General features: G+C 43.8%; 1 protein-coding gene across 1 annotated transcript in view; it reads left to right on the forward strand.

The window, feature by feature from the left end:
* The first annotated feature begins 837 nt into the window (after positions 1-837).
* The window catches only part of myo5aa (myosin VAa), a 203,929-nt gene continuing 183,203 nt past the window's right edge, over positions 838-21,563 (forward strand). The window contains exon 1 of the mRNA XM_070858409.1: positions 838-920. Coding sequence (XP_070714510.1) covers positions 894-920 — 27 coding nt within the window. The 5' untranslated portion in view covers positions 838-893. The remainder of the gene's footprint in view (positions 921-21,563) is intronic.

The following is a 21,563-nucleotide window of genomic DNA, read 5'->3' on the forward strand; positions in this document are numbered from 1 at the left end:
AATCATCAACCTGGACCTTGATGATGTCAGTCTTCGCTGCCCTCCTGCACCAGCTCGCGCTGCTCTCTGAAGTAGAATGTAACGTGGGAATCGCGGCAGCCAATTTACATACAGCAAGCGCCCACAAATAGCAATGCGATAATGATCAGATAATCTCTTTTAGTGATGCTGATTGAGGGATAAATATTGGCCAGGATATCAGGGATAACTCCGCTGTTCTTCTTCAAAAACGTGCCATGGGATCTATTTCCACCTGAGCGAGCAGACGGGGCCTCGGTTTAACGTCCCACGTGAAATACAGCACCTCCGACAGTGCAGCACTTCCTCAGCTGGGAGTGTCAGCTTAGATTGTTGTGCTCCAGTCCCTGCAGTGGGACTTGAACCCACAACCTTCCCTCCCAGATGTGGCTCACAGCGGAAAGGGAAGCTGTGTTTCAGGTGACGCTGAGCATCTGCGCGCATCTTCTGGTGTGTTGTATTTTCGAGGGTTTGACGCTGGGGCGAGGTTGCCCCGCCTGGATGCTCCTTGCGGTGGCGCTGTATTTCCAGCCAGATTTCTGACACTTGCTCTGTGACTTGGTGCTGCCGATGGGAGGCACATTGAGCAGGGATTTTTTTTTCTCGCACGAAAGCATCTCAATGACTATCTTCCCTTGTACCCAGAATTCACAGCCGGGTAGCTCTCCAGTAACACAGGTAACATGGCGTTTGGTACCTTGGGCTGAGATTCTGCAGCGGGTGGGGATCGCTGGTTTGGTTTTTTTTTGCGGGGGGAAGGGGGAAGGAAAGAATTGATATATTTTTGCAGCTGACAGTGAACCCATTCCCTTTGCAGCCGCTTTCCAGGGGCTGCTCCGAACGGCGCTGGAGCCGCACTCTCGTACCGCAGCAGAATGGCAGCATCCGAGCTCTTCACCAAGGTACAGCCCTTTTTTGCATTCGCCTTCAAACGTGTTTATTGCCGGTAACGTGAGCAAACCCTGCCACGGAGCACTGGTTAAAGAAAATAATGATGGAGGGTTTTTTTTTGTTTGTGCATCTCATTTGATTGCAAAACAGCGGCTGCCAGATTTGCCAATATCAGGCCAATATTTGCTCCAAGGAGAGAGAGGTTTGGAGAACAATGGTTGGAGAGGAGGGGGGCGGATTAGCTGCCCCTTCCCATCATTGCAGCAGCCCGATTTAGACATGTCCTTTCGATTTAGCAGAGAGTTCGCGGGGAGAGAGACACACCAGCTCAGATTGTGGTGTATTGCATCTCGGTGGGGGAGAGAGCTAGCTGCGATGGATGAGTTTGTTCATGTGGACCTTTAGCATTAAAATGGAGCAGTCCGATTTCCTCTCTTCCCAACCCCCCCAACCCAGAGCCATGCAATCCTGAGACCACCTATCCCACACTGTTGCAAGCAGAGCATTTAAAAAAAAAACAAAATAGAAGCCCTCCCCATTACTTGGACTCGCTACGTCAAGGAAATGTACCAGACCAGCTGATTTATTGACCTAAAAAGTGAAAGCAGGAAGAGGAAAGCATTTTGCATCTCGGCACTTCCTCAGGTCACACGCTGAGCAACATTGAAAGCCCCAATCTGTGAAATGAATGAACCCAGCGCTCGGCTCGTGTGGTTGTGATAATTTTCTTAAGGCAGCGTTTGAACGAGATTTCGACATTTCTCAGTGTGCTGCTCGCACTCAAACCCCTATTCCAATCTTTGTTTTAAAAAAAAAATGTAACCAAATTGTAGCCGTTTGACGGGCCATTTTGAAACCGCTGCATCTGAGCCTGGTTCCAGGAGGCTGAGTGTTGGAGAGCCAGCTCGGGCTTTGTGCTGACTGGTGGCACAGATTGACAGGCCATTGGATTCACCATTTCCACACAGTTCTTCACCAAGAACACTTGCATTTCTAAATCAGTTCCCCATATTATTAAACACTGATTTTGCCTCCATTCTTACAACAAACAAGTCAATCATGTTTTCAATCATTTGGAATCTTCATTTAAATCGCTGATCCTGATGAAATGCATCCCAGGGTATTAAAAGAGATGGCGGAAGTTATAGCAGATGCATTTGTTATAATCTACCAAAATTCTCTGGACTCTCGGGAGGTACCAGCGGATTGGAAAGCAGCTAATGTAACGCCTCTGTTTAAAAAAAGGGGGCAGACAAAAGGCAGATAACTAGGCCGGTTAGTTTAACATCTGTAGTGGGGAAAATGCTTGAAACTATCATTAAGGAAGAAATAGCGGGACATCTAGATAGGAATAGTGCAATCAAGCAGACGCAGCATGGATTCATGAAGGGGAAATCATGTTTAACTAATTTACTGGAATTCTTTGAGGATATAACGAGCATGGTGGATAGAGGTGTACCGATGGATGTGGTGTATTTAGATTTCCAAAAGGCATTCGATAAGGTGCCACACAAAAGGTTACTGCAGAAGTTAGAGGTACGCGGAGTCAGTGGAAATGTATTTGCATGGACAGAGAATTGGCTGGCGAACAGAAAGCAGAGAGTTGGGATAAATGGGTCCTTTTCGGGTTGGAAATCAGTGGTTAGTGGTGTGCCACAGGAATCTGTGCTGGGACCACAACTGTTTACAATATACATAGATGACCTGGAAGAGGGGACAGAGTGTAGTGTAACAAAATTTGCAGATGACACAGATTAGTGGGAAAGCGCGTTGTGTAGAGGACACAGAGAGGCTGCAAAGAGATTTGGATAGGTTAAGCGAATGAGCTAAGGTTTGGCAGATGGAATACAATGTCGGAAAGTGTGAGGTCATCCACCTTGGGGGAAAAAAAACAGTAAAAGGGAATATTATTTGAATGGGGAGAAATTACAACATGCTGAGGTGCAGAGGGACCTGGGGGTCCTTGTGCATGAAACTCTTTTTGGAGTTCACCTGCAAAACATAAAACATTAAACGGTGCCACCCGACCTGGGTGACACTCCAGACATTTACAAGGCCCTTTTTTTTTTCCACCCTTTTTTTTGGTTTTTTTTGTGTTTTTCTTTTTTTTTGGGGCACTAAAATCACAATTTTTCCCCAGTGCCCCCTATAAAAGGGAAGGGGACACTAAAAGCACCGGCAATTAAAACAAATTAACTTTAAAACGTAAAATCAAATTAAAATTTGGTTGCCGGGCGTGATGATGCACTCCAGTCCCTCCGGTGCCCACCTCTCGCGGAAGGCCGCGAGCGTACCGGTGGACACCGCGTGCTCCATCTCCAAGGACACCCTGGACCGGATGTAAGAGCGGAAGAGAGGCAGGCAGTCAGGTTGTCCTTGTGCATGAATCCCAAAAAGTTAGTTTGCAGGTGCAGCAGGTAATCAGGAAGGCAAATAGAATGTTGGCCTTCATTGCGAGAGGGATGGAGTACAAAAGCAGGGAGGTCCTGCTGCAACTATATAGGGTATTGGTAAGGCCATACCTGGAGTGCAGTTTTGGTCACCTTACTTAAGGAAGGATATACTGGCTTTGGAGGGGATACAGCGACGATTCACTAGGCTGATTCTGGAGATGAGGGGGTTACCTTATGATGATAGATTGAGTAGACTGGGTCTTTACTCGTTGGAGTTCAGAAGGATGAGGGGTGATCTTATAGAAACATTTAAAATAATGAAAGGGATAGACAAGATAGAGGCAGAGAGGTTGTTTCCACTGGTCGGGGAGACTAGAACTAGGGGGCACAGCCTCAAAATACCGGGGAGCCAATTTAAAACCGAGTTGAGAAGGAATTTCTTCTCCCAGAGGATTTTGAATCTGTGGAATTCTCTGCCCAAGGAAGCAGTTGAGGCTAGCTCATTGAATGTATTCAAATCACAGATAGATAGATTTTTAACCAATAAGGGAATTAAGGGTTACGGGGAGCGGGCGGGTAAGTGGAGCTGAGTCCACGGCCAGATCAGCCATGATCTTATTGAATGGCAGAGCAGGCTCGAGGGGCTAGATGGCCTACTCCTGTTCCTAATTCTTATGTTTCTTATGTTTCTTATTTGTAGATCCACTGTGATCGTCTTCATAGAATCATAGAAATTTATGGCACAGAAGGAGGCCAATCAGCCCATTGTGTCTGTGCCCTCCGAAAAAGAGCTATCCAGCCTAATCCCACTTTCTAGCTCTTGGTCATTAGCCTTTGTAGGTTATTGCACTTCAAGTGCATATCTAAGTACTTTTTAATTGTGATTAGGGTTTCTGCCTCTATCACCCTTTCAGGCAGCGAGTTCCAGACCCCCACCACTCTCTGGGTGTACAAAGTTCTCCTCAACTCCCCTCCATACCTCCTACCACTTACTTTAAAAGTCTTGCTGTGTTGCTGGAAATGTTTCAATGAATACATTGGTTGTATTTATATCAGCAATGCATCCATAAGGTTATTTGATCAAGTTTGATTTTAGGCAATGTGCCTCAGAATTCACCTAGCGGGGTAAAGCCACTTCAGTATAGTGCCACCAAATGATGGTTTCGACCGAGCGATTAGGTGTCCAGCAGCTTGTACCATATACAGTACTTCATTCCAAGAGACTGATCATTTCATTTCAGGGTGGATATTCATGTGTGTAGGAACATTATTGATTATTTTCCTGGAGTAGTCCATCCGTTACAACATTTAGATTCTGCAACCATTCAAATAGTAAAATGTCTTTGTTAAATGTGTGATCAGGATCATATCCAGTAGTGAGCATAATAGACATTGCAGAATTCATGCTGAATCTTCAGTCAGAAGATGTGGCAGTTATCAAACTAATAAATGCAAGCTTTGTATGCTGGAATACATTTTATTGCGGCCGCTTTGCAGTTTATCTGAAGGAGTAGATTTCCCCTGGGGTATGGTTCCATGGATACCTGGCACCTTCTGCTATCTCCCCTCAATGGCCAGTTTTCATTTATGAGTGCTGATGGTGTGTGTCAGTCGGCTTCTCAAATACAAGGCATCACAGCCACTCTAATCCTTGCCCTTGCCTGACATCCATACATGTGCCTTTCAGTATGGAAGCCTGGAAAACAATCAAGAGTGAAAGCTTGATCAATTTTATCCTTCCCAGCTTAGCAACTGGGGAACTGAGGGCAATTGTAGTGTCCCAACCACTACCCGAGCTGCCAACAGGAAACTAAGCACCGAGCCATTTTGAGCTGGAACCTTTCTGGTTTCTAGCTTGTTACTCAACAGATTAACTTGCTGAGTTCTGAAAGAGATGGGGCTAAGTTACTTCTTTGTGTAGGACTTTGCATGGTTTTAAATTGACCTATTTTTGGGAAGGTGTGATGAGATCGAATCCCAGCTCACCAAAATGATATATGTTCATGCTCGGGAATGGAACATTTTTCAAGTTTTGTCACCGAGTGCCACCATCCAAAAAAACTAGCAACTCGAGGATAGCATGAACCAAACACAGAGTGAGTTTAAACAGCCTTCGACTCTGCCCCAACAATTTACCTCAACCCCGACATCAAGTACACCCTGATTCCCAACAGTTTGAGTTTCCTACTCGCTGACCTGACTGCGGCCTGTTCAGGTGATTCCGCTAATTTGCGGCGGACTATGGGCTTGTACCTTTGCCCACAGGGACTGGGATGAAGCTGCACAAACCCAGTTCACTTGGAGCCTTGGTACTTGTAATTGTAGCTTGATTCAAATTCATTCCCAGGAATGGCCATCTAGAGCTCTACTGTTGTGTGCTACCCAGTCCTACACAATATCACTACTTCCTGCTCAAAGGGGAATTAGTTTATCTCTTAATTCACAATTTGCAGTGCCATTGAGTTACGGTGACACAATAAGTCAAACTCTGTCTCGTTCTGTGGGCTGACTGGATCTTTCAGGGTATTTTATTTTTTATATACCAATGTTTTGGGAGTAACATTTCTCAATTTTGGCTACTTTCCACGAAATGCTGAGGGATTTATATAACGAGAAAGTGTTTCCAATGCGGAAAGGTTGTTACCCAGGGGGCACAGATTTAAGGGGATTGGCAAAGGAACCAGAGGTGACAAAAATTAAAACTTTTTAATGCAACAAGTGTTTGGATTTGGAATGCACTGCCTGATGGGTGGTGAATACAGATTCCATAGTGGCCTTCAAAAGAGAATTGGATAAATTCTCGGAGAAAAATTGAAGGTATAGGGGGAAAGAGCTGGGAGTGGGATGAACTAGATTACTCTTCAAAAGAGCGGGCACAGGCTCGATGGGCCGAATGGCCTCCTTCTATGCTGTACTATTTTATGATGGCCCCAAAATGAGTAAATTGAATACAGTCTGAATGCTGGAGTTGCATCTGTGAAGATCCGAACCAATAATTCATGTTATTTAAAGGCTGGTCTTGCTAAGCGGAAATAAGAGGTGCTCTATGAGGAGATGAGATCCCACAGAGTAAACTCCCTAACCTAATGTTGCATTCCAGCTGCTCTTTTGATCTTCTGAAATTTCACTCTTAACCTGCTCTGACAGGCAGTGCTTGTAAATTGCAGACGGAGCCGGAAATTAACATTGGCCTCACCCTCTGCTGAATCCAAATCAGCACATTCAGCAACAGACTGCTAACATTAGGAGTGTGACCAACTCACTAGATCGGTGATTGATTTCTGCGCCATTTGGACACCCGCACTGCTACGCATGCACAACTTGGTGGCAATAAACTATTTTGTAATGTTTATGAACCAGCGGGTCAGGGACTTTGAGTTACGTTACTGGTGTCTTGTTGCCGTGAGAAACTGATGTTGAGATGGCCCCTGTTTTTGTTACATATATCAATGTTGTTGATTAGCGTGAGGGCAGGTGATGCAGGTTAAAGATTACGGGAAAGAAATGTTTAAAGTTCTGGTAAAAGTTTTCATGTTCACACTACGGTTTCCAGATCTTGGCTTTTTCAGGTTTTTTTTTTTAACCATTCTATATTTTATAGCATGATAATTCAGTAATTCTGATGTCAAACCTTTGAGTCATTCATGAAAATGTTATCAGCACCTTACCCAAGTGTGACCGTGAACTTTGCCAACTTAGTCGACCCATGTGCGAAGAATCGCAGCCAAGCCCAATCCTGTGTTTGCCAAACACCCAGACCTGCACTTTGGAGGGGAATTGCTGTACAGTAATTGGGAATAGGAGTATTTTCTTTGCTTCTTCTTAGCCTGGGGACATTGAACCCAGTTGTCTTGCCCCATCACCACCTCACCTAACATCACCACTCTGTACATTTATCCTCTAAGTCACTGGGAAATTGTTGACTGACATTTGGCACCCTCTGTTTAATATTATTGTAGTGGAATAGCTATACAAGTTTATCTGTGCAGGGTTTTCTGAACAAAATACATTTTGGATCATCGTGTAGCTGGGACCTATGTAAACCTCCTGATAAGCATTACAGATGGGATGTTTGCTTCTGTGGAGAAGGAGACGGCGATGTTCTCAAAGATCCTGTGATAACCTGACTTTGAATGGGATGTTCTAGACGCATGTTTCAAAGAAGAAAGCCCGATGGATTATAGCGCCGGAAGGATGCTGCTGTATGTTTTGGAAAGATGGATTTAAATTTTCTGTTTTACATAGGTATTCCTGTTCTTCATTTATTTTTCAGTAGGTTTGTTTAAGCTTGAGTTTTCACCATTACAAAGCAGGCCATTCAGTGGTGGGGGCATTGCGACCAAGTCCAATCATCTCTTTGCACAACATCCACATGAATGCTGGTCTGTACCAAGTTTGTTGATGTCGGTAGGGGTGCTAAACTTGGAAACAGTGACATTGGAGATAGCGAAGCAAACATGGACCAAGATTCTGGCTCCTGATGTACAGCTCCCCTATAATTAAAAGACAAGGGTGGAATCTGTTTCTTGCTTTAACACCCTCTCTTTGCTGTGCTGTAGTTTATGTTTCAATCCTAGTCTTCAAGAACTAATTTTGTGGACTGGAGTCTTAATGCAAAATATTTTTAAAATCACTACCAAATGGGGTTTAAAAAATCATCCTTTTTAATCAAGTCTGTTTTTAGAATTGAAATACCGCACACAGAGCAGTACTGTACATTGTATGGCTTCTGTGAGGTCCCAGTTTACAGTATTACACAGTAGCTTGTTTAATGAATTTCCCCTCCCTCTTATGCCAACAAGACAATTGGAGTTTTTGTTCCAGAAATGCATTGAAAATGGTATTTGAAAAAGGTGAAGAAGAGTTTGATGTAAACCCGAGGTGTATTTTATTTCTTTATCAGCAATAAATTTATGCATGAAATGTTGTTGTGAAAAGGGGGAATCGTTTATCCCCCTTTGACTCCTGACGAAGCGTCTGTTATTTCAGGGTCATCTCCTTGTGTACTAGCAGCTGAGCCCATCCTCTGGGAAATGACATCATCAGCAGGCAGGACTCTGTGGTCTGCTGGCAGGCTGAGCAGATTGTGAAATCCTCCCTTTATCTCCACACCTGAAGCACTGAACGGGTTACACAAGCTTGAGGGTTGAGCGGCCTTCTAAGCAGCAGCAAGAGAGCAAAGAGAATTCTGCATTTTTCTGCAGAGCATAATCCTGTTATTGTCATCAGATGAACACAAGGATAAATTTATCACTTTTCTGCAAACAGCCAGCCTCTTGTGCTCGAATGGACGATGGGGATGTTGTTCCAGGGATATGCAAAAAAAAAATGCAAGAAAGGCTTCATTCACCTAGAAATGTCATGTTCTCTAGTCACATCAGGATTGTGATTTTGTCACGCTTTCCTGTGTTTAGGGGGAGGGATTATCATGTACTCCACTTTCACAAGTAAATGTTCAATTTTGTGGGGCTGCTGCAGTCCACATATGGGCTAATGTGACATAGTCCTCGATATGAGCAGAAAATAGATCCAACATAAAATTTGGGTCTATTACATGACTGAGGGGATTAAGAGATGGATTTGGATTGTATGTATGTGAAAGTAAGTACTTGGTAAACGTTCTGTCATTTTTCTGTACAGTCAGGAAAAAAAAGCTTGCTTTTAAAATTGGATTCACAGTTCTCTTTTGTTGCTTTCCAAATGTTTTTTAATTTCTCTCGGGCTCCCACCCAATTTTAGACTGAATTAAAATTAGATTTGGAAATGTTAATTGGAGAATGGAGTACAGTATGCGGGGAAGATAAACATGGCTTGTCTAATAACAAGACACTTTGGGGCCGTGATAACACTGATGTATTGCGGAGGAAATCTTATTTTTGTCTTTTTTTAATTAAAAGGACAATAACGTTTGTGTTTTCGGACCCAAAGTCGTCTTCTCCATTAGACAGAGGTTAGATTGAGGGGTGTATGTGCACATTAAGTGACTAGTAGCGGCCAGTGGAGACTTACTGATTTTTAAAACTTTTTTAAAGTAAGCCTTGATTAATCTGAGTACAATTGCAGGTCTAAAGTTACAAAGTATCTATTTTAGATGAGACATTAAACCGAAGCCCTGTCTGCTGGTTAGGTAGATGGAAATGATCCCACGGCACTGTTTGAAGAAGAACAAGCAGTTTTCCTGGTGTTGTGGCAATTTCTTCCCTCAATCAATATAACCCCCAAAAAATTAGCTGGGCGTTTATCTCATATTTGCTGTTTGTGGGACCTTGCTATGTGCAAATTGTCTGCTACATTTGCCTACAGAAGTGATTACATTGCAACAGTAATTGTGATTGGGTACAGAGGAGATTTACGAGGATGTTGCCAGGATTGGAGAATGTTAGCTATGAGGAAAGATTGGATCGGCTGGGGTTGTTTTCTTTGGAACAGAGGCGGCTGAAGGAGACTTAATTGAGGTGTATAAAATTGGAAATATAAAATAGGAAGGATCCATTTCCCTTTTAAGATAGGAATGTCCCAACACAGCAAGACTTTTAAAATAATTGGCAGAAGGATTAGAGGGGAGTTGAGAACTCCTTTCACCCAGATGGTGGTGGAGGTCTGGAACTCACTGAAAGGGTGGTAGAGACAGAAATCCTGATCACATTTAAAAAGTATTTGGATATGCACCTGAAGTACCATAACCTACAGGGCTACGGACCAAGAGCTGGAAAATGAGATTAGGCTGGATAGCTCTTTGTCGGCTGGCACAGACATGATGGGTTGAATGGCCTCCTTCTGTGCTGTAAATTTCTATGATTCTAATTGATTGGATGTGAAGCGCTTTGGAATAACTATGTGATAAGGTCCTGTTATAAATGAGTGTTCGTTTTTGCAATCTCTCCTGCTATCACCTACAACTCTCTTTACAATCTCAGGGAATCGGTATATTGGTATTAAAATACTCCAAGTGAATGGATGTGAACCTTTTGAGTGGCTATTTATTACTGTGTATACGTACCGGGGTAGTGCTGGCCTCTATTCCTATACCCACAGATTAGTCTTTCTTCTTAACAACATTTACGAACCTTTTTAGTGTGCATTACATAGTTGCCCATGCAGACAACTTGGCTTATTACCAAGCAGTGTATATTATCATGTATCTGATCAAGGTTACTTGGCTCCTGGTGACTATAGTTGTCAATGGCAGAGAGATCAGTGTCGTCCACAGATGAAGCACTTATTGTAATCTATTTTGTCCCTGGCTTTTCCAATATTCTATCGACATTGACCAGCGGCACTGTCCTTTGTCTCTGTTGACTATGATTCCATGCTATAAATTGTGTTCAATGTGTTGCCCACCGTTTCAGTACTATGGACCTTTCTGCCGAGGACTAACTAGCATTGATTTCCTCCTTTTGCCATTAAATTCAATAATTGAAAGTAATAGACCTTGTTTTGAGGCTGAAGGTGACAAACTGATTTTACAGTGAGGTTTCTAACCGTGCATTTACACCAGAGGCCTGGGGTTGGTGGAGAGTGGTTTGGCTTCGCATTGATGCTAAACTTGTGGAGTGTCAGGTTTGAATGTGCTCCTGAAGTGGAGTGAGACGACCTCCTCCAGGGAGTCTAATTCGGCTTTGTTCCCTTGTCCAACCCGCCAGATTCAGGCTGCTTATATACTATAACTGCAGCGAATCCTGCTTTGCAGGCGACACTAGACTTGTAACGGCTATGTTACTCTGAGCTCAAGCTTTCAAAGTGACAGATGCAATCTTTAAACAAACTACTTTTTATGCTTAATAGAATGAACGCACTTTCTTTATATAAAGGGTTACTAGCAAATATACCTCTGCCAATTTCCACTGGCATTTATTTTCCCTCAAACTTTTTTTTCCGTATAACCATTTGGACTCCTAATATGCCAGTGATCAATGGGCGTTTAAAACAGTGTGAAATCAGTGTTGCTATGAAACATTTTCATGTAAATATCAAACAAAACCATGGACATCTGCTGCTTTAAATACTTTGCAAATCCACAGGGGAGTCACTCTGCACTAATAATTCTACTGAGCCATGTGTGGTCTGTTGTACACTAATTATAAAGAAAGCAGTGGTGAATTACTGCTTTTAATTTATCGCATGGACTGAAATCCTGGTTACAGTTTCCCCAGGCAAAAAATGGTGTCCTTTATGTAATAAAGCATCGCATGGTTAATCATGGTTTGCATCAAATAGCACAAATGACCCAACGTCCAACAAGCCAGCACATCGCCAAATGGGCACAGTCATAATCTGTGATCGTTTAGTGCATTGGAAGTGGGTTCTGCTTCAAGGGGAACTTAGTTATTCCAGTTAATGTGCTTCGATGCAAATCCCTTGTATCTTTTTGGTTCCATTTGAATTGGCCTTATTTTAACTGAGAGTTCATACACTGAACGGACCACACCCTACGTGGACTCTATAGATTTTGCCTATTCTGCCTGATCAATGTTGGAGAGGATGTGGCTAGACTGATGTGCCTCTGTACATGCCCTCAAATCCAACCATTCTGCACAATAATCCAGGAAAGAAAAGAAAGACTTGCATTTATATAGCACCTTTCACGACCACCTTGCGTCCCAAAGCGCTTTACAGCCAATGAAGTACTTTTGAAATGTAGTCACTGTTGTAATGTAGGAAACGCGGCAACCAATTTGCGCACAGCAAGCTCCCACAAACAGCAATGTGATATTGACCAGATCATTTTTTTTGTGATGTTGGTTGAGGGATAAATACTGGCCAGGACACCGGAGATAACTCCCCTGCTCTTCTTCAAAATAGTGCCATGGGATCTTTTACGGCCACATGAGAGAGCAGACAGGGCCTCGCTTTATTGTCTCATCTGAAAGACGGCACCTACGACAGTGTAGCACTCCCTCAGCACTGCACTGGAGTGTCAGCCTAGAATTTTGTGCTCCAGTCCCTGGAGTGGGACTTGAACCCACAACCTGCTGACTCCGAGGCAAGAGTGCTACCCACTGAGCCACGGATGCCACAAAGGCCCTGTCTTGCATTAAGATCCCTCAGACTTGCTCTACTATCTGCTGGACCAATCCCCAAGGGCTCGAGGGTTGCCTGAGATGCACAGACTAGCATTCTTCTTCAATGGCAAAGCCCCATCTTCCTTCCCGCCCTCTCCTCACTGCAAATGTGTGGATTAAAGCATCTTTCGAACGTATTCCACTTGGAACTGGGGAAATGCAAAACTGTCTGGACCCCTTCCTCGCCTAGAAAATGAGCAAAGCTGACCATGTCCTGAAAAAGGTAGACATCACAAATAGCCCTCACTGTATGTCTGAGGTATAGTTACATTCAACTGCTTGTATAATGGGAGATTACAGGGATTTCCCCTCATTTCTTGCAACGGATTTGCAGCCTATTCTGGATATGTATTGGAATTCTCCATTGCCAAATCTGATATTGTTTTAGAATTGTTTCTACCATTGTCAGTGATACAGAGGCAATTTTCTCTTTCCCCCCCCCCACCATCCCCACCTTGATTCATTGTTGTACTCATTTCTCTACTTCTCCACCTATTGCACACTGGCACTGTTCTGACCTCCTCACTGCTGATCCCAGATCCTATCTGAAGCCCTAGGAATCAAACTGTGTTCCAGGTATCCGTTTATTTTAACATTTGATTTCAGCTGTCAATGTCACATCTGGTAGCAGCATAAGTCAACAATGCAGCAAGCTGATTGGATGAAAGGAAAGGTCTTGCATTGATATAGCGCCATTCACCACTTTGGAACGTTCCAAAGCACTTGACAGCAAATGCAGTACTTTTGAAGTGTAGTCATTGTCGTGATGCCAAGAAACATAGCAGCCAATTAGCGCACAGCAAGGTCCCTCTTGCGTCAATGAGCTACATGACCAGATAATCTGTTTTAGCGATGTTAGTTGAGGGTTAAGTATTGGCCAGGACACCAGGGAGAACTCCTGTTCTTCGATTGGTCCCGTGGGATCTTTTACAACCACCTGACAGGGCAGATATTTTAACATCTCGTCCCTCAGTACTGCATTGGAGTGTCAGCCTGGATTATGTGGCCAAGTCCTGGAGTGAGGCTTGATCTCATGACCTTCTGACTCGGGCAGCAGTGTTATCACTGAGCCAAGGCTGACACCCCAAGATCCTGCAGAGGCAGTGGGTTGAGAGCGGAGCGGGGCTATTGCAAATGAACTGCAGTTGTCCAGGGGGACAGCCTTGGTGAATCACAGGAAATGGTTCAGGCACTGGGTCCGAAACGCAAACAGTTGGCTTGTGTGATAGATGGTTTCATATAAACAGGCAGAGTACAGAATCATAGCATCATAGAATAGTTACAGCATGGAAGACGGCCATTCGGCCCATCGAGCCCGTGCCGGCTCTCTGCAAGAGCACCTCAGCTAGTCCCACACCCCCGCCCATTCTCTGTAGCCCTGCATTTTTTTCCCTTCAGGTACTTATCCAACTCCCCTTTGAAAGCCGTGATTGAGTCTACCTGCACCACCCTTTCAGGCAGTGTATTCCAGATCCTAACCACTCGCTGCCTAAAAAAACAGGTTTTTTCTTATGTCACCTTTTGGTTCTTTTGACAATCACACATTCACATTTTAAACTTGTAATTCCCCAACCACAAAAAAGAATGTTGCTAAATCTTAGTTAACCACTTTGTCATGCTTTAATTAACGTTTAATACCCACCACCCCCAAATAAATCTAGAAAATGGACTAAAATTACCATTTTCAGCAGCACTTCTTTCAGTCCGGAACGACTCTCCACCTGTAGGATCACACAAGAAATCTAGGATAGATATCCTGCTGCCCGTATCCTGACTCACACCAAGTCCCATTCAATCATCATCCCTGTGCTCTCTGACCTACATTGGTTCCTGGTCCAGCAATTTTAAAATTCTCATTGTAGTGTTCAAATCCCTGCATGGCCTCGCCCCTTCCCTCTTTATCTCTCCGACCTTCTCCAGCCCTACCAATCCGCAATATCTCTGCGCTCCTCCAATTCTGGCCTCTTGCGCATTCCCCGATTTCCAACACTTCAGCAATGGCGGCGGCTGCGCCTTCAAGCTCTGGAACTCCTCCCTAAACCTCTCCGCCTCTCTGGCCTCCTTAAAACCCATCTCTTTCACCAAGCTTTTGGTTTCCTGTCCTAATAGCTCCTTATGTGGCTCAGTGTCAAATTTTGTCTGGTAATTGCTCCTGTAAAGTGGCTTGGGACATTTTTACTACCTTTTATAGGCGCTACAAAAATGCAAGTTGCTGCAACAGTGCCTGCGAACAGTGTGGCCCGCCCAGCGGGTCTGGTCGAGTGTGGTCAGTGCTTCGATTATGGCTTGGTCGAGGACACTTAACGTTGGTGCGTCTGTCCCCCCAGGGGATTTGCAGGATCTTGCGGAGATATCGTTGGCAGTGTCTCTGTCTGTTCAACCAGTGACAGAGACTGTAATTCCTGTATTGGACTGTACAGTCACCTGAGAACTCATTTTGAGAGTAGAAGCTAGTCTTCCTCGATTTCGGCGGATGGCCTATGATGATGCAACAGTGCCTGGGCAGAAATACTGAGCCACAGTGGCTCACAGGGCAACCTCTGCAGCCAGAGTTTAACCTGTGGTCCAGCTGGCGAAACACAGGCTGATCGTATGAACTGTGCGAGCGGGTATATGCTCTTCCTATAGGCCCACATTCACCGCGCCCATGACTTATTTTTGGAAAGAGAGAGGGGCAGGCTGGGGCACATGCAATCACCTGTCCTCAGCCCCAAGAAACATAACCCACCGTTAGCAATACTTCAGCAAAGGCCACATAGGTGTGTGTCTGACATGATCCAGCGTTGCCTTGGTGATGGAGCATCAGCAACTGCAGACTAAGGAGGAGCACAGGGTTTACAGTATGTGAGCTTTGTGCTTGAGCAAAGGAATAATTATATTGATGTATCACGAGCTACTTTTACATTAAAGCTCTTGAGTAGAAATCCTGCCTCATGATTTCTTTTATCCTTTGGGGTCAGTAAGTGGACGGTCTTTCGGTTTCGAAGGCCTGGTACTAGAATCCTGAGAGAAGAGTTCCATATTCGGACTGTACGAACTGTAGTTAAATAGCTACTCTAGCTGCTTAAACAAAGAGTGCTTCAAAGCTGTCTAGACAGGTTTCCTACCTCTCTCACGACATTACAATATTCCACTTGTATCCCGGTATGGGTAGAGCATGAAGGCTGTCTGGAGAATTTGATGAGCAAAACATAATAACATAAGAAATAGGAGGAGGAGTCGGCCATTTGACCCCTTGAGCCTGCTCCGCCATTAAATAAAATCATGGCTGATCTGATCATGGATTCAGCTCCACTTCCCTGCCCGCTCCCCATAACCCTTTACTCTCTTATCGCTCAAAAATCTGTCTATCTCTGCCGTAAGTATATTTAATGACCCAGCCTCCACAGCTCTTTGGGGCAGAGAATTCCATAGATTTACAACCTTCTGAGAGAAGAAATTCCTCCTCATGTCAGTTTGAAATGGGCGACCCCTTATTCTGAGACTGTGCCCCCTAGTTTTAGTTTCTCCTATGAGTGGAAAGATCCTCTCTGCATCCATCTTGTCGAGCCCCCTTATTATCTTATATGTTTCGATAAGATCACCTCTCATTCTTCTGAACTTCAATGAGTACAGGCCCAACCTACTCAACCTATCTTCATAAGTCAACTCCCTCATCTCCGGAATCAACCTAGTGAACCTTCTCTGAACAGCCTCCAATATCCTTTCTTAAATACGGAGACCAAAACTGTATGCAGTACTCTAGGTGTTGCCTCACCAATACCCTGTATGGTTGTAGCAGGACGTCACTGCTTTTGTACTGTATCCCCCTTGCAATAAAGGCCAACATTGTATTTTCCTTCCTGATTACTTGCTGTACCTGCATACTAACTTTTTGTGTTTCATGCATAAGGACCCCCAGGTCCCTCTGTACTGCAGTACTTTGCAATTTTTCTCCATTTAAATTATAATTTGCTTTTCTATTTTTTCTGCCAAAGTGGATAACCTCACATTTTCCTACATTGTACTCCATCTACCAAATTTTTGCCCACTCACTTAGCCTGTCTATATCCCTTTGCAGATTTTTTGTGTCCTCCTCAGAATTTGCTTTCTCACCCATCTTTATATCATCAGCAAACTTGACTACATTACACTCGGTCCCTTCCTCCAAGTCATTAATATAGATTGTAAATAGTTGAGGACCCAGCATCGATCCCTGCGGCACCCCACTAGTTACTGTTTGCCAACCGGAAAATGACCCGTTTATCTCTACTCTTTGTTTTCTATTAGTTAGCCAATCCTCTATCCATGCTAATATATTACCCCTAATCCTGTGAACTTTTGTCTTGTGCAGTAACCTTTTATGTGGCACCTTATTGAATGGCTTCTGGAAATCCAAATACACCACATTCACTGGTTCCTCCTTGGATGAACTTCAACAATTGTACATCCCTGTCTGGAGTAAAAATAAAACGGGGAAGGTGGCTCAACCGTGGCTAACAAGGGAAATTAAGGACAGTGTTAAATCCAAGGAAGAGGCATATAAATTGGCCAGAAAAAGCAGCAAACCTGAGGACTGGGAGAAATTTAGAATTCAGCAGAGGAGTACAAAGGGTTTAATTAGAAGGAGGAAAATAGAGTATGAGAGGAAGCTTGCCAGGATCATAAAAACTGACTGCAAAAGCTTCTATAGATATGTGAAGAGAAAAAGATTAGTGAAGACAAACGTAGGCCACTTGCAGTCAGATTCAAGTGAATTTATAATGGGGAACAAAGAAATGGCGGACCAGTTAAACAAATACTTTGGTTCTGTCTTCACAAAGGAAGACATAAATAACCTTCCGGAAGTACTAGGGGACCGAGGGTCTAGTGAGAAGGAGGAACTGAAGGATATCCTTATTAGGCAGGAAATTGTGTTAGGGAAATTGATGGGATTGAAGGCCGATAAATCCCCGGGGTCTGATAGTCTGCATCCCAGAGTACGTAAGGAAGTGGCCCTAGAAATAGTGGATGCATTGGTGATCATTTTCCAACAGTCTATCGACTCTGGATCAGTTCCTATGGACTAGAGGGTAGCTAATGTAACACCACTTTTTAAAAAAGGAGGGAGAGAGAAAATGGGTAATTATAGACCGGTTGGCCTGACATCAGTAGTGGGGAAAATGTTGAAATCAATTATTAAAGATGAAATAGCAGCGCATTTGGAAAGCAGTGACCGGATCAGTCCAAGTCAGCATGGATTTATGAAAGGGAAATCATGTTTGACGAATCTTCTGGAATTTTTTGAGGACGTAGCTAGTAGAATGGACAAGGGAGAACCAGTGGATGTGGTGTATTTGGACTTTCAAAAGGCTTTTGACAAGGTCCCACACAAGAGATTGGTGTGCAAAATCAAAGCAAATGGTATTGGGGGTAATGTACTGACGTGGATAGAGAACTGGTTGGCAGACAGGAAACAGAAAGTCGGGATAAACGGGTCCTTTTCAGAATGGCAGGCAGTGACTAGTGGAGTGCCACAGGGCTCAGTGCTGGGACCTCAGCTCTTTACAATATACATTAATAATTTAGATGAAGGAATTGAGTGTAATATTTCCAAGCTTGACACTAAACTGGGTGGCGGTGTGAGCTGTGAGGAGGACGCTAAGAGGCTGCAGGGTGACTTGGACAGGTTAGGTGAGTGGGCAAATGCATGGCAGATGCAGTATAATGTGGATAAATGTGAGGTTATCCACTTTGGAGGCAAAAACACGAAGGCAGAATATTATCTGAATGGTGGCAGATTAGGAAAAGGGGAGGTGCAATGAGATCTGGGTGTCATGGTTCATCAGTCATTGAAAGTTGGCATGCAGGGACAGCAGGCGGTGAAGAAGGCAAATGGTATGTTGGCCTTCATAGCAAGAGGATTTGAGTATAGGAGCAGGGAGGTCTTACTGTAGCTGTACAGGGCCTTGGTGAGGCCTCGCCTGGAATATTGTGTTCAGTTTTGGTCTCCTAATCTGAGGAAGGACGTTCTTGCTATTGAGGGAGTGCAGCGAAAGTTCACCAGACTGATTTCTGGGATTGCTGGACTGACATACGAGGAGAGACTGGATCAACTGGGCCTTTATACAATGGAGTTTAGGGGATCACACAGAAGCATACAAGATTCTGACGGGACTGGACAGGTTAGATGCGGGAAGAATGTTCCCGATGTTGGGGAAGTCCAGAACCAGAGGTCAGTCTAAGGATAAGGGGTAGGCCATTTAGGACTGAGATGAGGAGAAACTTCTTCACTCAGAGAGTTGTTAACCTGTGGAATTCCCTGCGGCAGAGAGTTGCTGATGCCAGTTCATTGGATATATTCAAGAGGGAGTTAGATATGGCCCTTACGGCTAAAGGAATCAAGGGGTAGGGAGAGAAGGCAGGAAAGGGGTACTGAGGTGAATGATCAGCCATGATCTTATTGAATGGTGGTGCAGGCTCGAAGGACCTATTTTCTATGTTTCTATCCACCCTGCTCGTTACATCCCTAAAGGACATTAGTGAACCATTCAGCCCCTCGACCCAGATGCGCTATTCAATTAGATCATGGCTGATCTGTATCTTAACTCGCCTTGGTCCGTTACACTGAGTACCCTTGCCTAATGAAAATCCATCATTCTCAGTTTTGAAATTTCCAATTGACCTCCAGCCTCAACAGCTTTTTGGGGGAGAGAGTACAGATTTCCACCACCCTTTTGTGTGAAGATGTGTTTGCTGACATCACCATGAATGATTTTAAGGTTATGCCTCCTTGTTCTAGACTCCCCCACCAGAGGAAATAGTTTCCTCTCTCTCTCTCTCTCTCTCTCTCTCTCTCTCTCTCTCTCTCTCTCTCTCTCTCTCTCTCTATCTATCTACTATATCTAGTCCTTTTAATCATATTAAACACCTCAATTGGATCACGTCTTAATTCTCTATACCCAAAAGATACCATGCTATTATTCGAAGAGTATCAGAGTGTGTTCTGGGATTCTGGGCAACCATCCTTCAGCAATAGCACCAAAATTGCCCATTCATCTCATTGCTGTTTGTGACATCTTGCTGTGTGCAGAATGGCTGCTGCGTCTGAAGGAAAGAAAGACAGCCTTGCATTTATATAGCGCCTTTCACGATCACGGGCGTCCCAACGCGCTTTGTAGCCAATGAAGTACTTTTGAAGTGTGGTCACTGTTGTAATGTCTGCCTGAATAACAGTCAGTGCACTTCATAAACAATTTATAGCTTTGTTGAAGTATTTTGGAATGGCCTGATGATGGGAAAAGGCATTATATAAAATGCAAGTTTGTTCGTTTTCCCCTTCATTTGTGATTCTTGGTGAAAACGCTGACCATCTATGCTTTGCACTTTGATTTTTTCCCCCCCCCCCCCCCATATGTACTTCTTTCTTAAACGTAACATGGATTAAGCTGCTTGTATCAATAACTGTCATTTTCTTGAGGAATTACATTGTTATCCATCAAAAATCAATCTTCTGCTTCCTGGAGATCTTTTATGTCCCTGAACAACTAGCTGGCATCTGAAAAGACATCAGCAGTTTTCTGCATCATTTTTTATACTTTGTTACGTTCCATATGTTGTTAGGTTTTTAAACATAATGTCATATTGTTCCTGCAGTGGCCTTGATCAATCTGTTCCTCAAACCAGTTATGTAAATGTCATACTGCACGTAAGATTTCACAGAAACAACTTATCATCTACAAAATGTATCTGAGCTTTGTTATTACCAACAGTTAGCTCCATTCATTAGCATTTAAGATCATCAAAGGATCAAAGAGGTTGGAGAAATTATTTTCACGCAGAGGGTTGTTGGGACCTGGGGATGTTATCTGCCACAGGTGGCAGCTGAATCCAAGATTTCTTAAAAGGAAAGTGGATAAATAATCTGAGCATTTTAATAAATAGAAAGAAAGTCTTACATTTATATAGTGCCTTTCACGACCACTGGACGTCTCAAGCGCTTTGCAGCCAATGAAGTACTTTTGGAGTGTCGTCACTGTTGTGATGTGGGAAATGGGGGGAAACCGTTTCCACTGGCTGGAGGGTCGGTAATCAGAAGACACCAATTTAAGGTAATTGGCAACAGAACCATAGGAGCGATTAGGAGAATTAATTTTTTTCTGCAGCGAGTTGTTATGATCTGGAATGCACTGCCTCAAAGGCTGCTGGAGGCAGATGCAATAGTAACTTTCAGAAGAGAATTGGATATATACTAACGGGGGGCAGGGGGGGGGGGGGCAAGAATTGCAGGCCTAAGGGGAAAAGGGACTCAGTGAACAGCTCTACCGAAGAGCAGCACAGGCACGTTGGGCCAAATGACTGCCTCCTGTGCTGTATGATTCTGTGAAATATTTGAGAAAGAAACATCTGTGGGGGAAAGGGCAGAGAGCCGGCACAAATGTGATTGGCCGAATGGCCTTCTGTGCCCGATCTGTGATCTACATAAGCTCTTTCACTTGGTTGGAATTAAAACCACCAGTCACCAATTCTAAAACCCAACACTGTGGTTCTGCCAGGTGTGCAACACTGAATGAATTCACCAAACCAATATTGCCAACAGCACAGTGAGTCGAAAATGCAGAAGACCCACTCCTTTGATGATCTGATGCGACAGTGCCTTGCTGTGGCACTGGAGAAATAACCTATTATTTTTGCCTTTTTTCTTTTTCCACATCTGCCCTGTAACTACTGAATACTTTCAAATTTGCTCTGATTTCCCTATTCCTACATTACAACAGTGACTACACTTCAAAAGTACTTCATTGGCAGTAAAGCGCTTTGGGTTATCCTGTGGCGGTGAAAGGCGCCATATAAATGCAAGTCTTTAGTCATTATCAGGACCCTAGCCTACCGTATCACTCTGTTATGGTTCCATTTCCCAATGTTACTTTGTTTAATCTGGGCAAGTTCTCTCTTCCTATTTTTTGCTTTTTTTTCCAGTCAAGAATAAAGGGTATTGATCTTTTTCTGTTCTTCGATTGAACCTAATTATGTTGTGGCCGCTGTTTCCTTTTGCGTACATGCTGTGCTTTATTGCTCAGAACCAAGTGCTTCCTTCCCCAATACGTTGACTGAGGCGTTTTTATTTTGGATTGCTTTGTGTGTGTGTGTGTGTGCGTGTTTCTCTGTTTGCAAACATTGATAATATTCATTTTGAGACATCTTTGATTCTGGTGATCCACTGATATCTTTGGCTCCCCAC

The sequence above is a fragment of the Pristiophorus japonicus genome, chromosome 17 (genome assembly GCF_044704955.1).
Source record: "Pristiophorus japonicus isolate sPriJap1 chromosome 17, sPriJap1.hap1, whole genome shotgun sequence".
Classification (NCBI taxonomy): Eukaryota; Metazoa; Chordata; class Chondrichthyes; family Pristiophoridae; genus Pristiophorus; species Pristiophorus japonicus.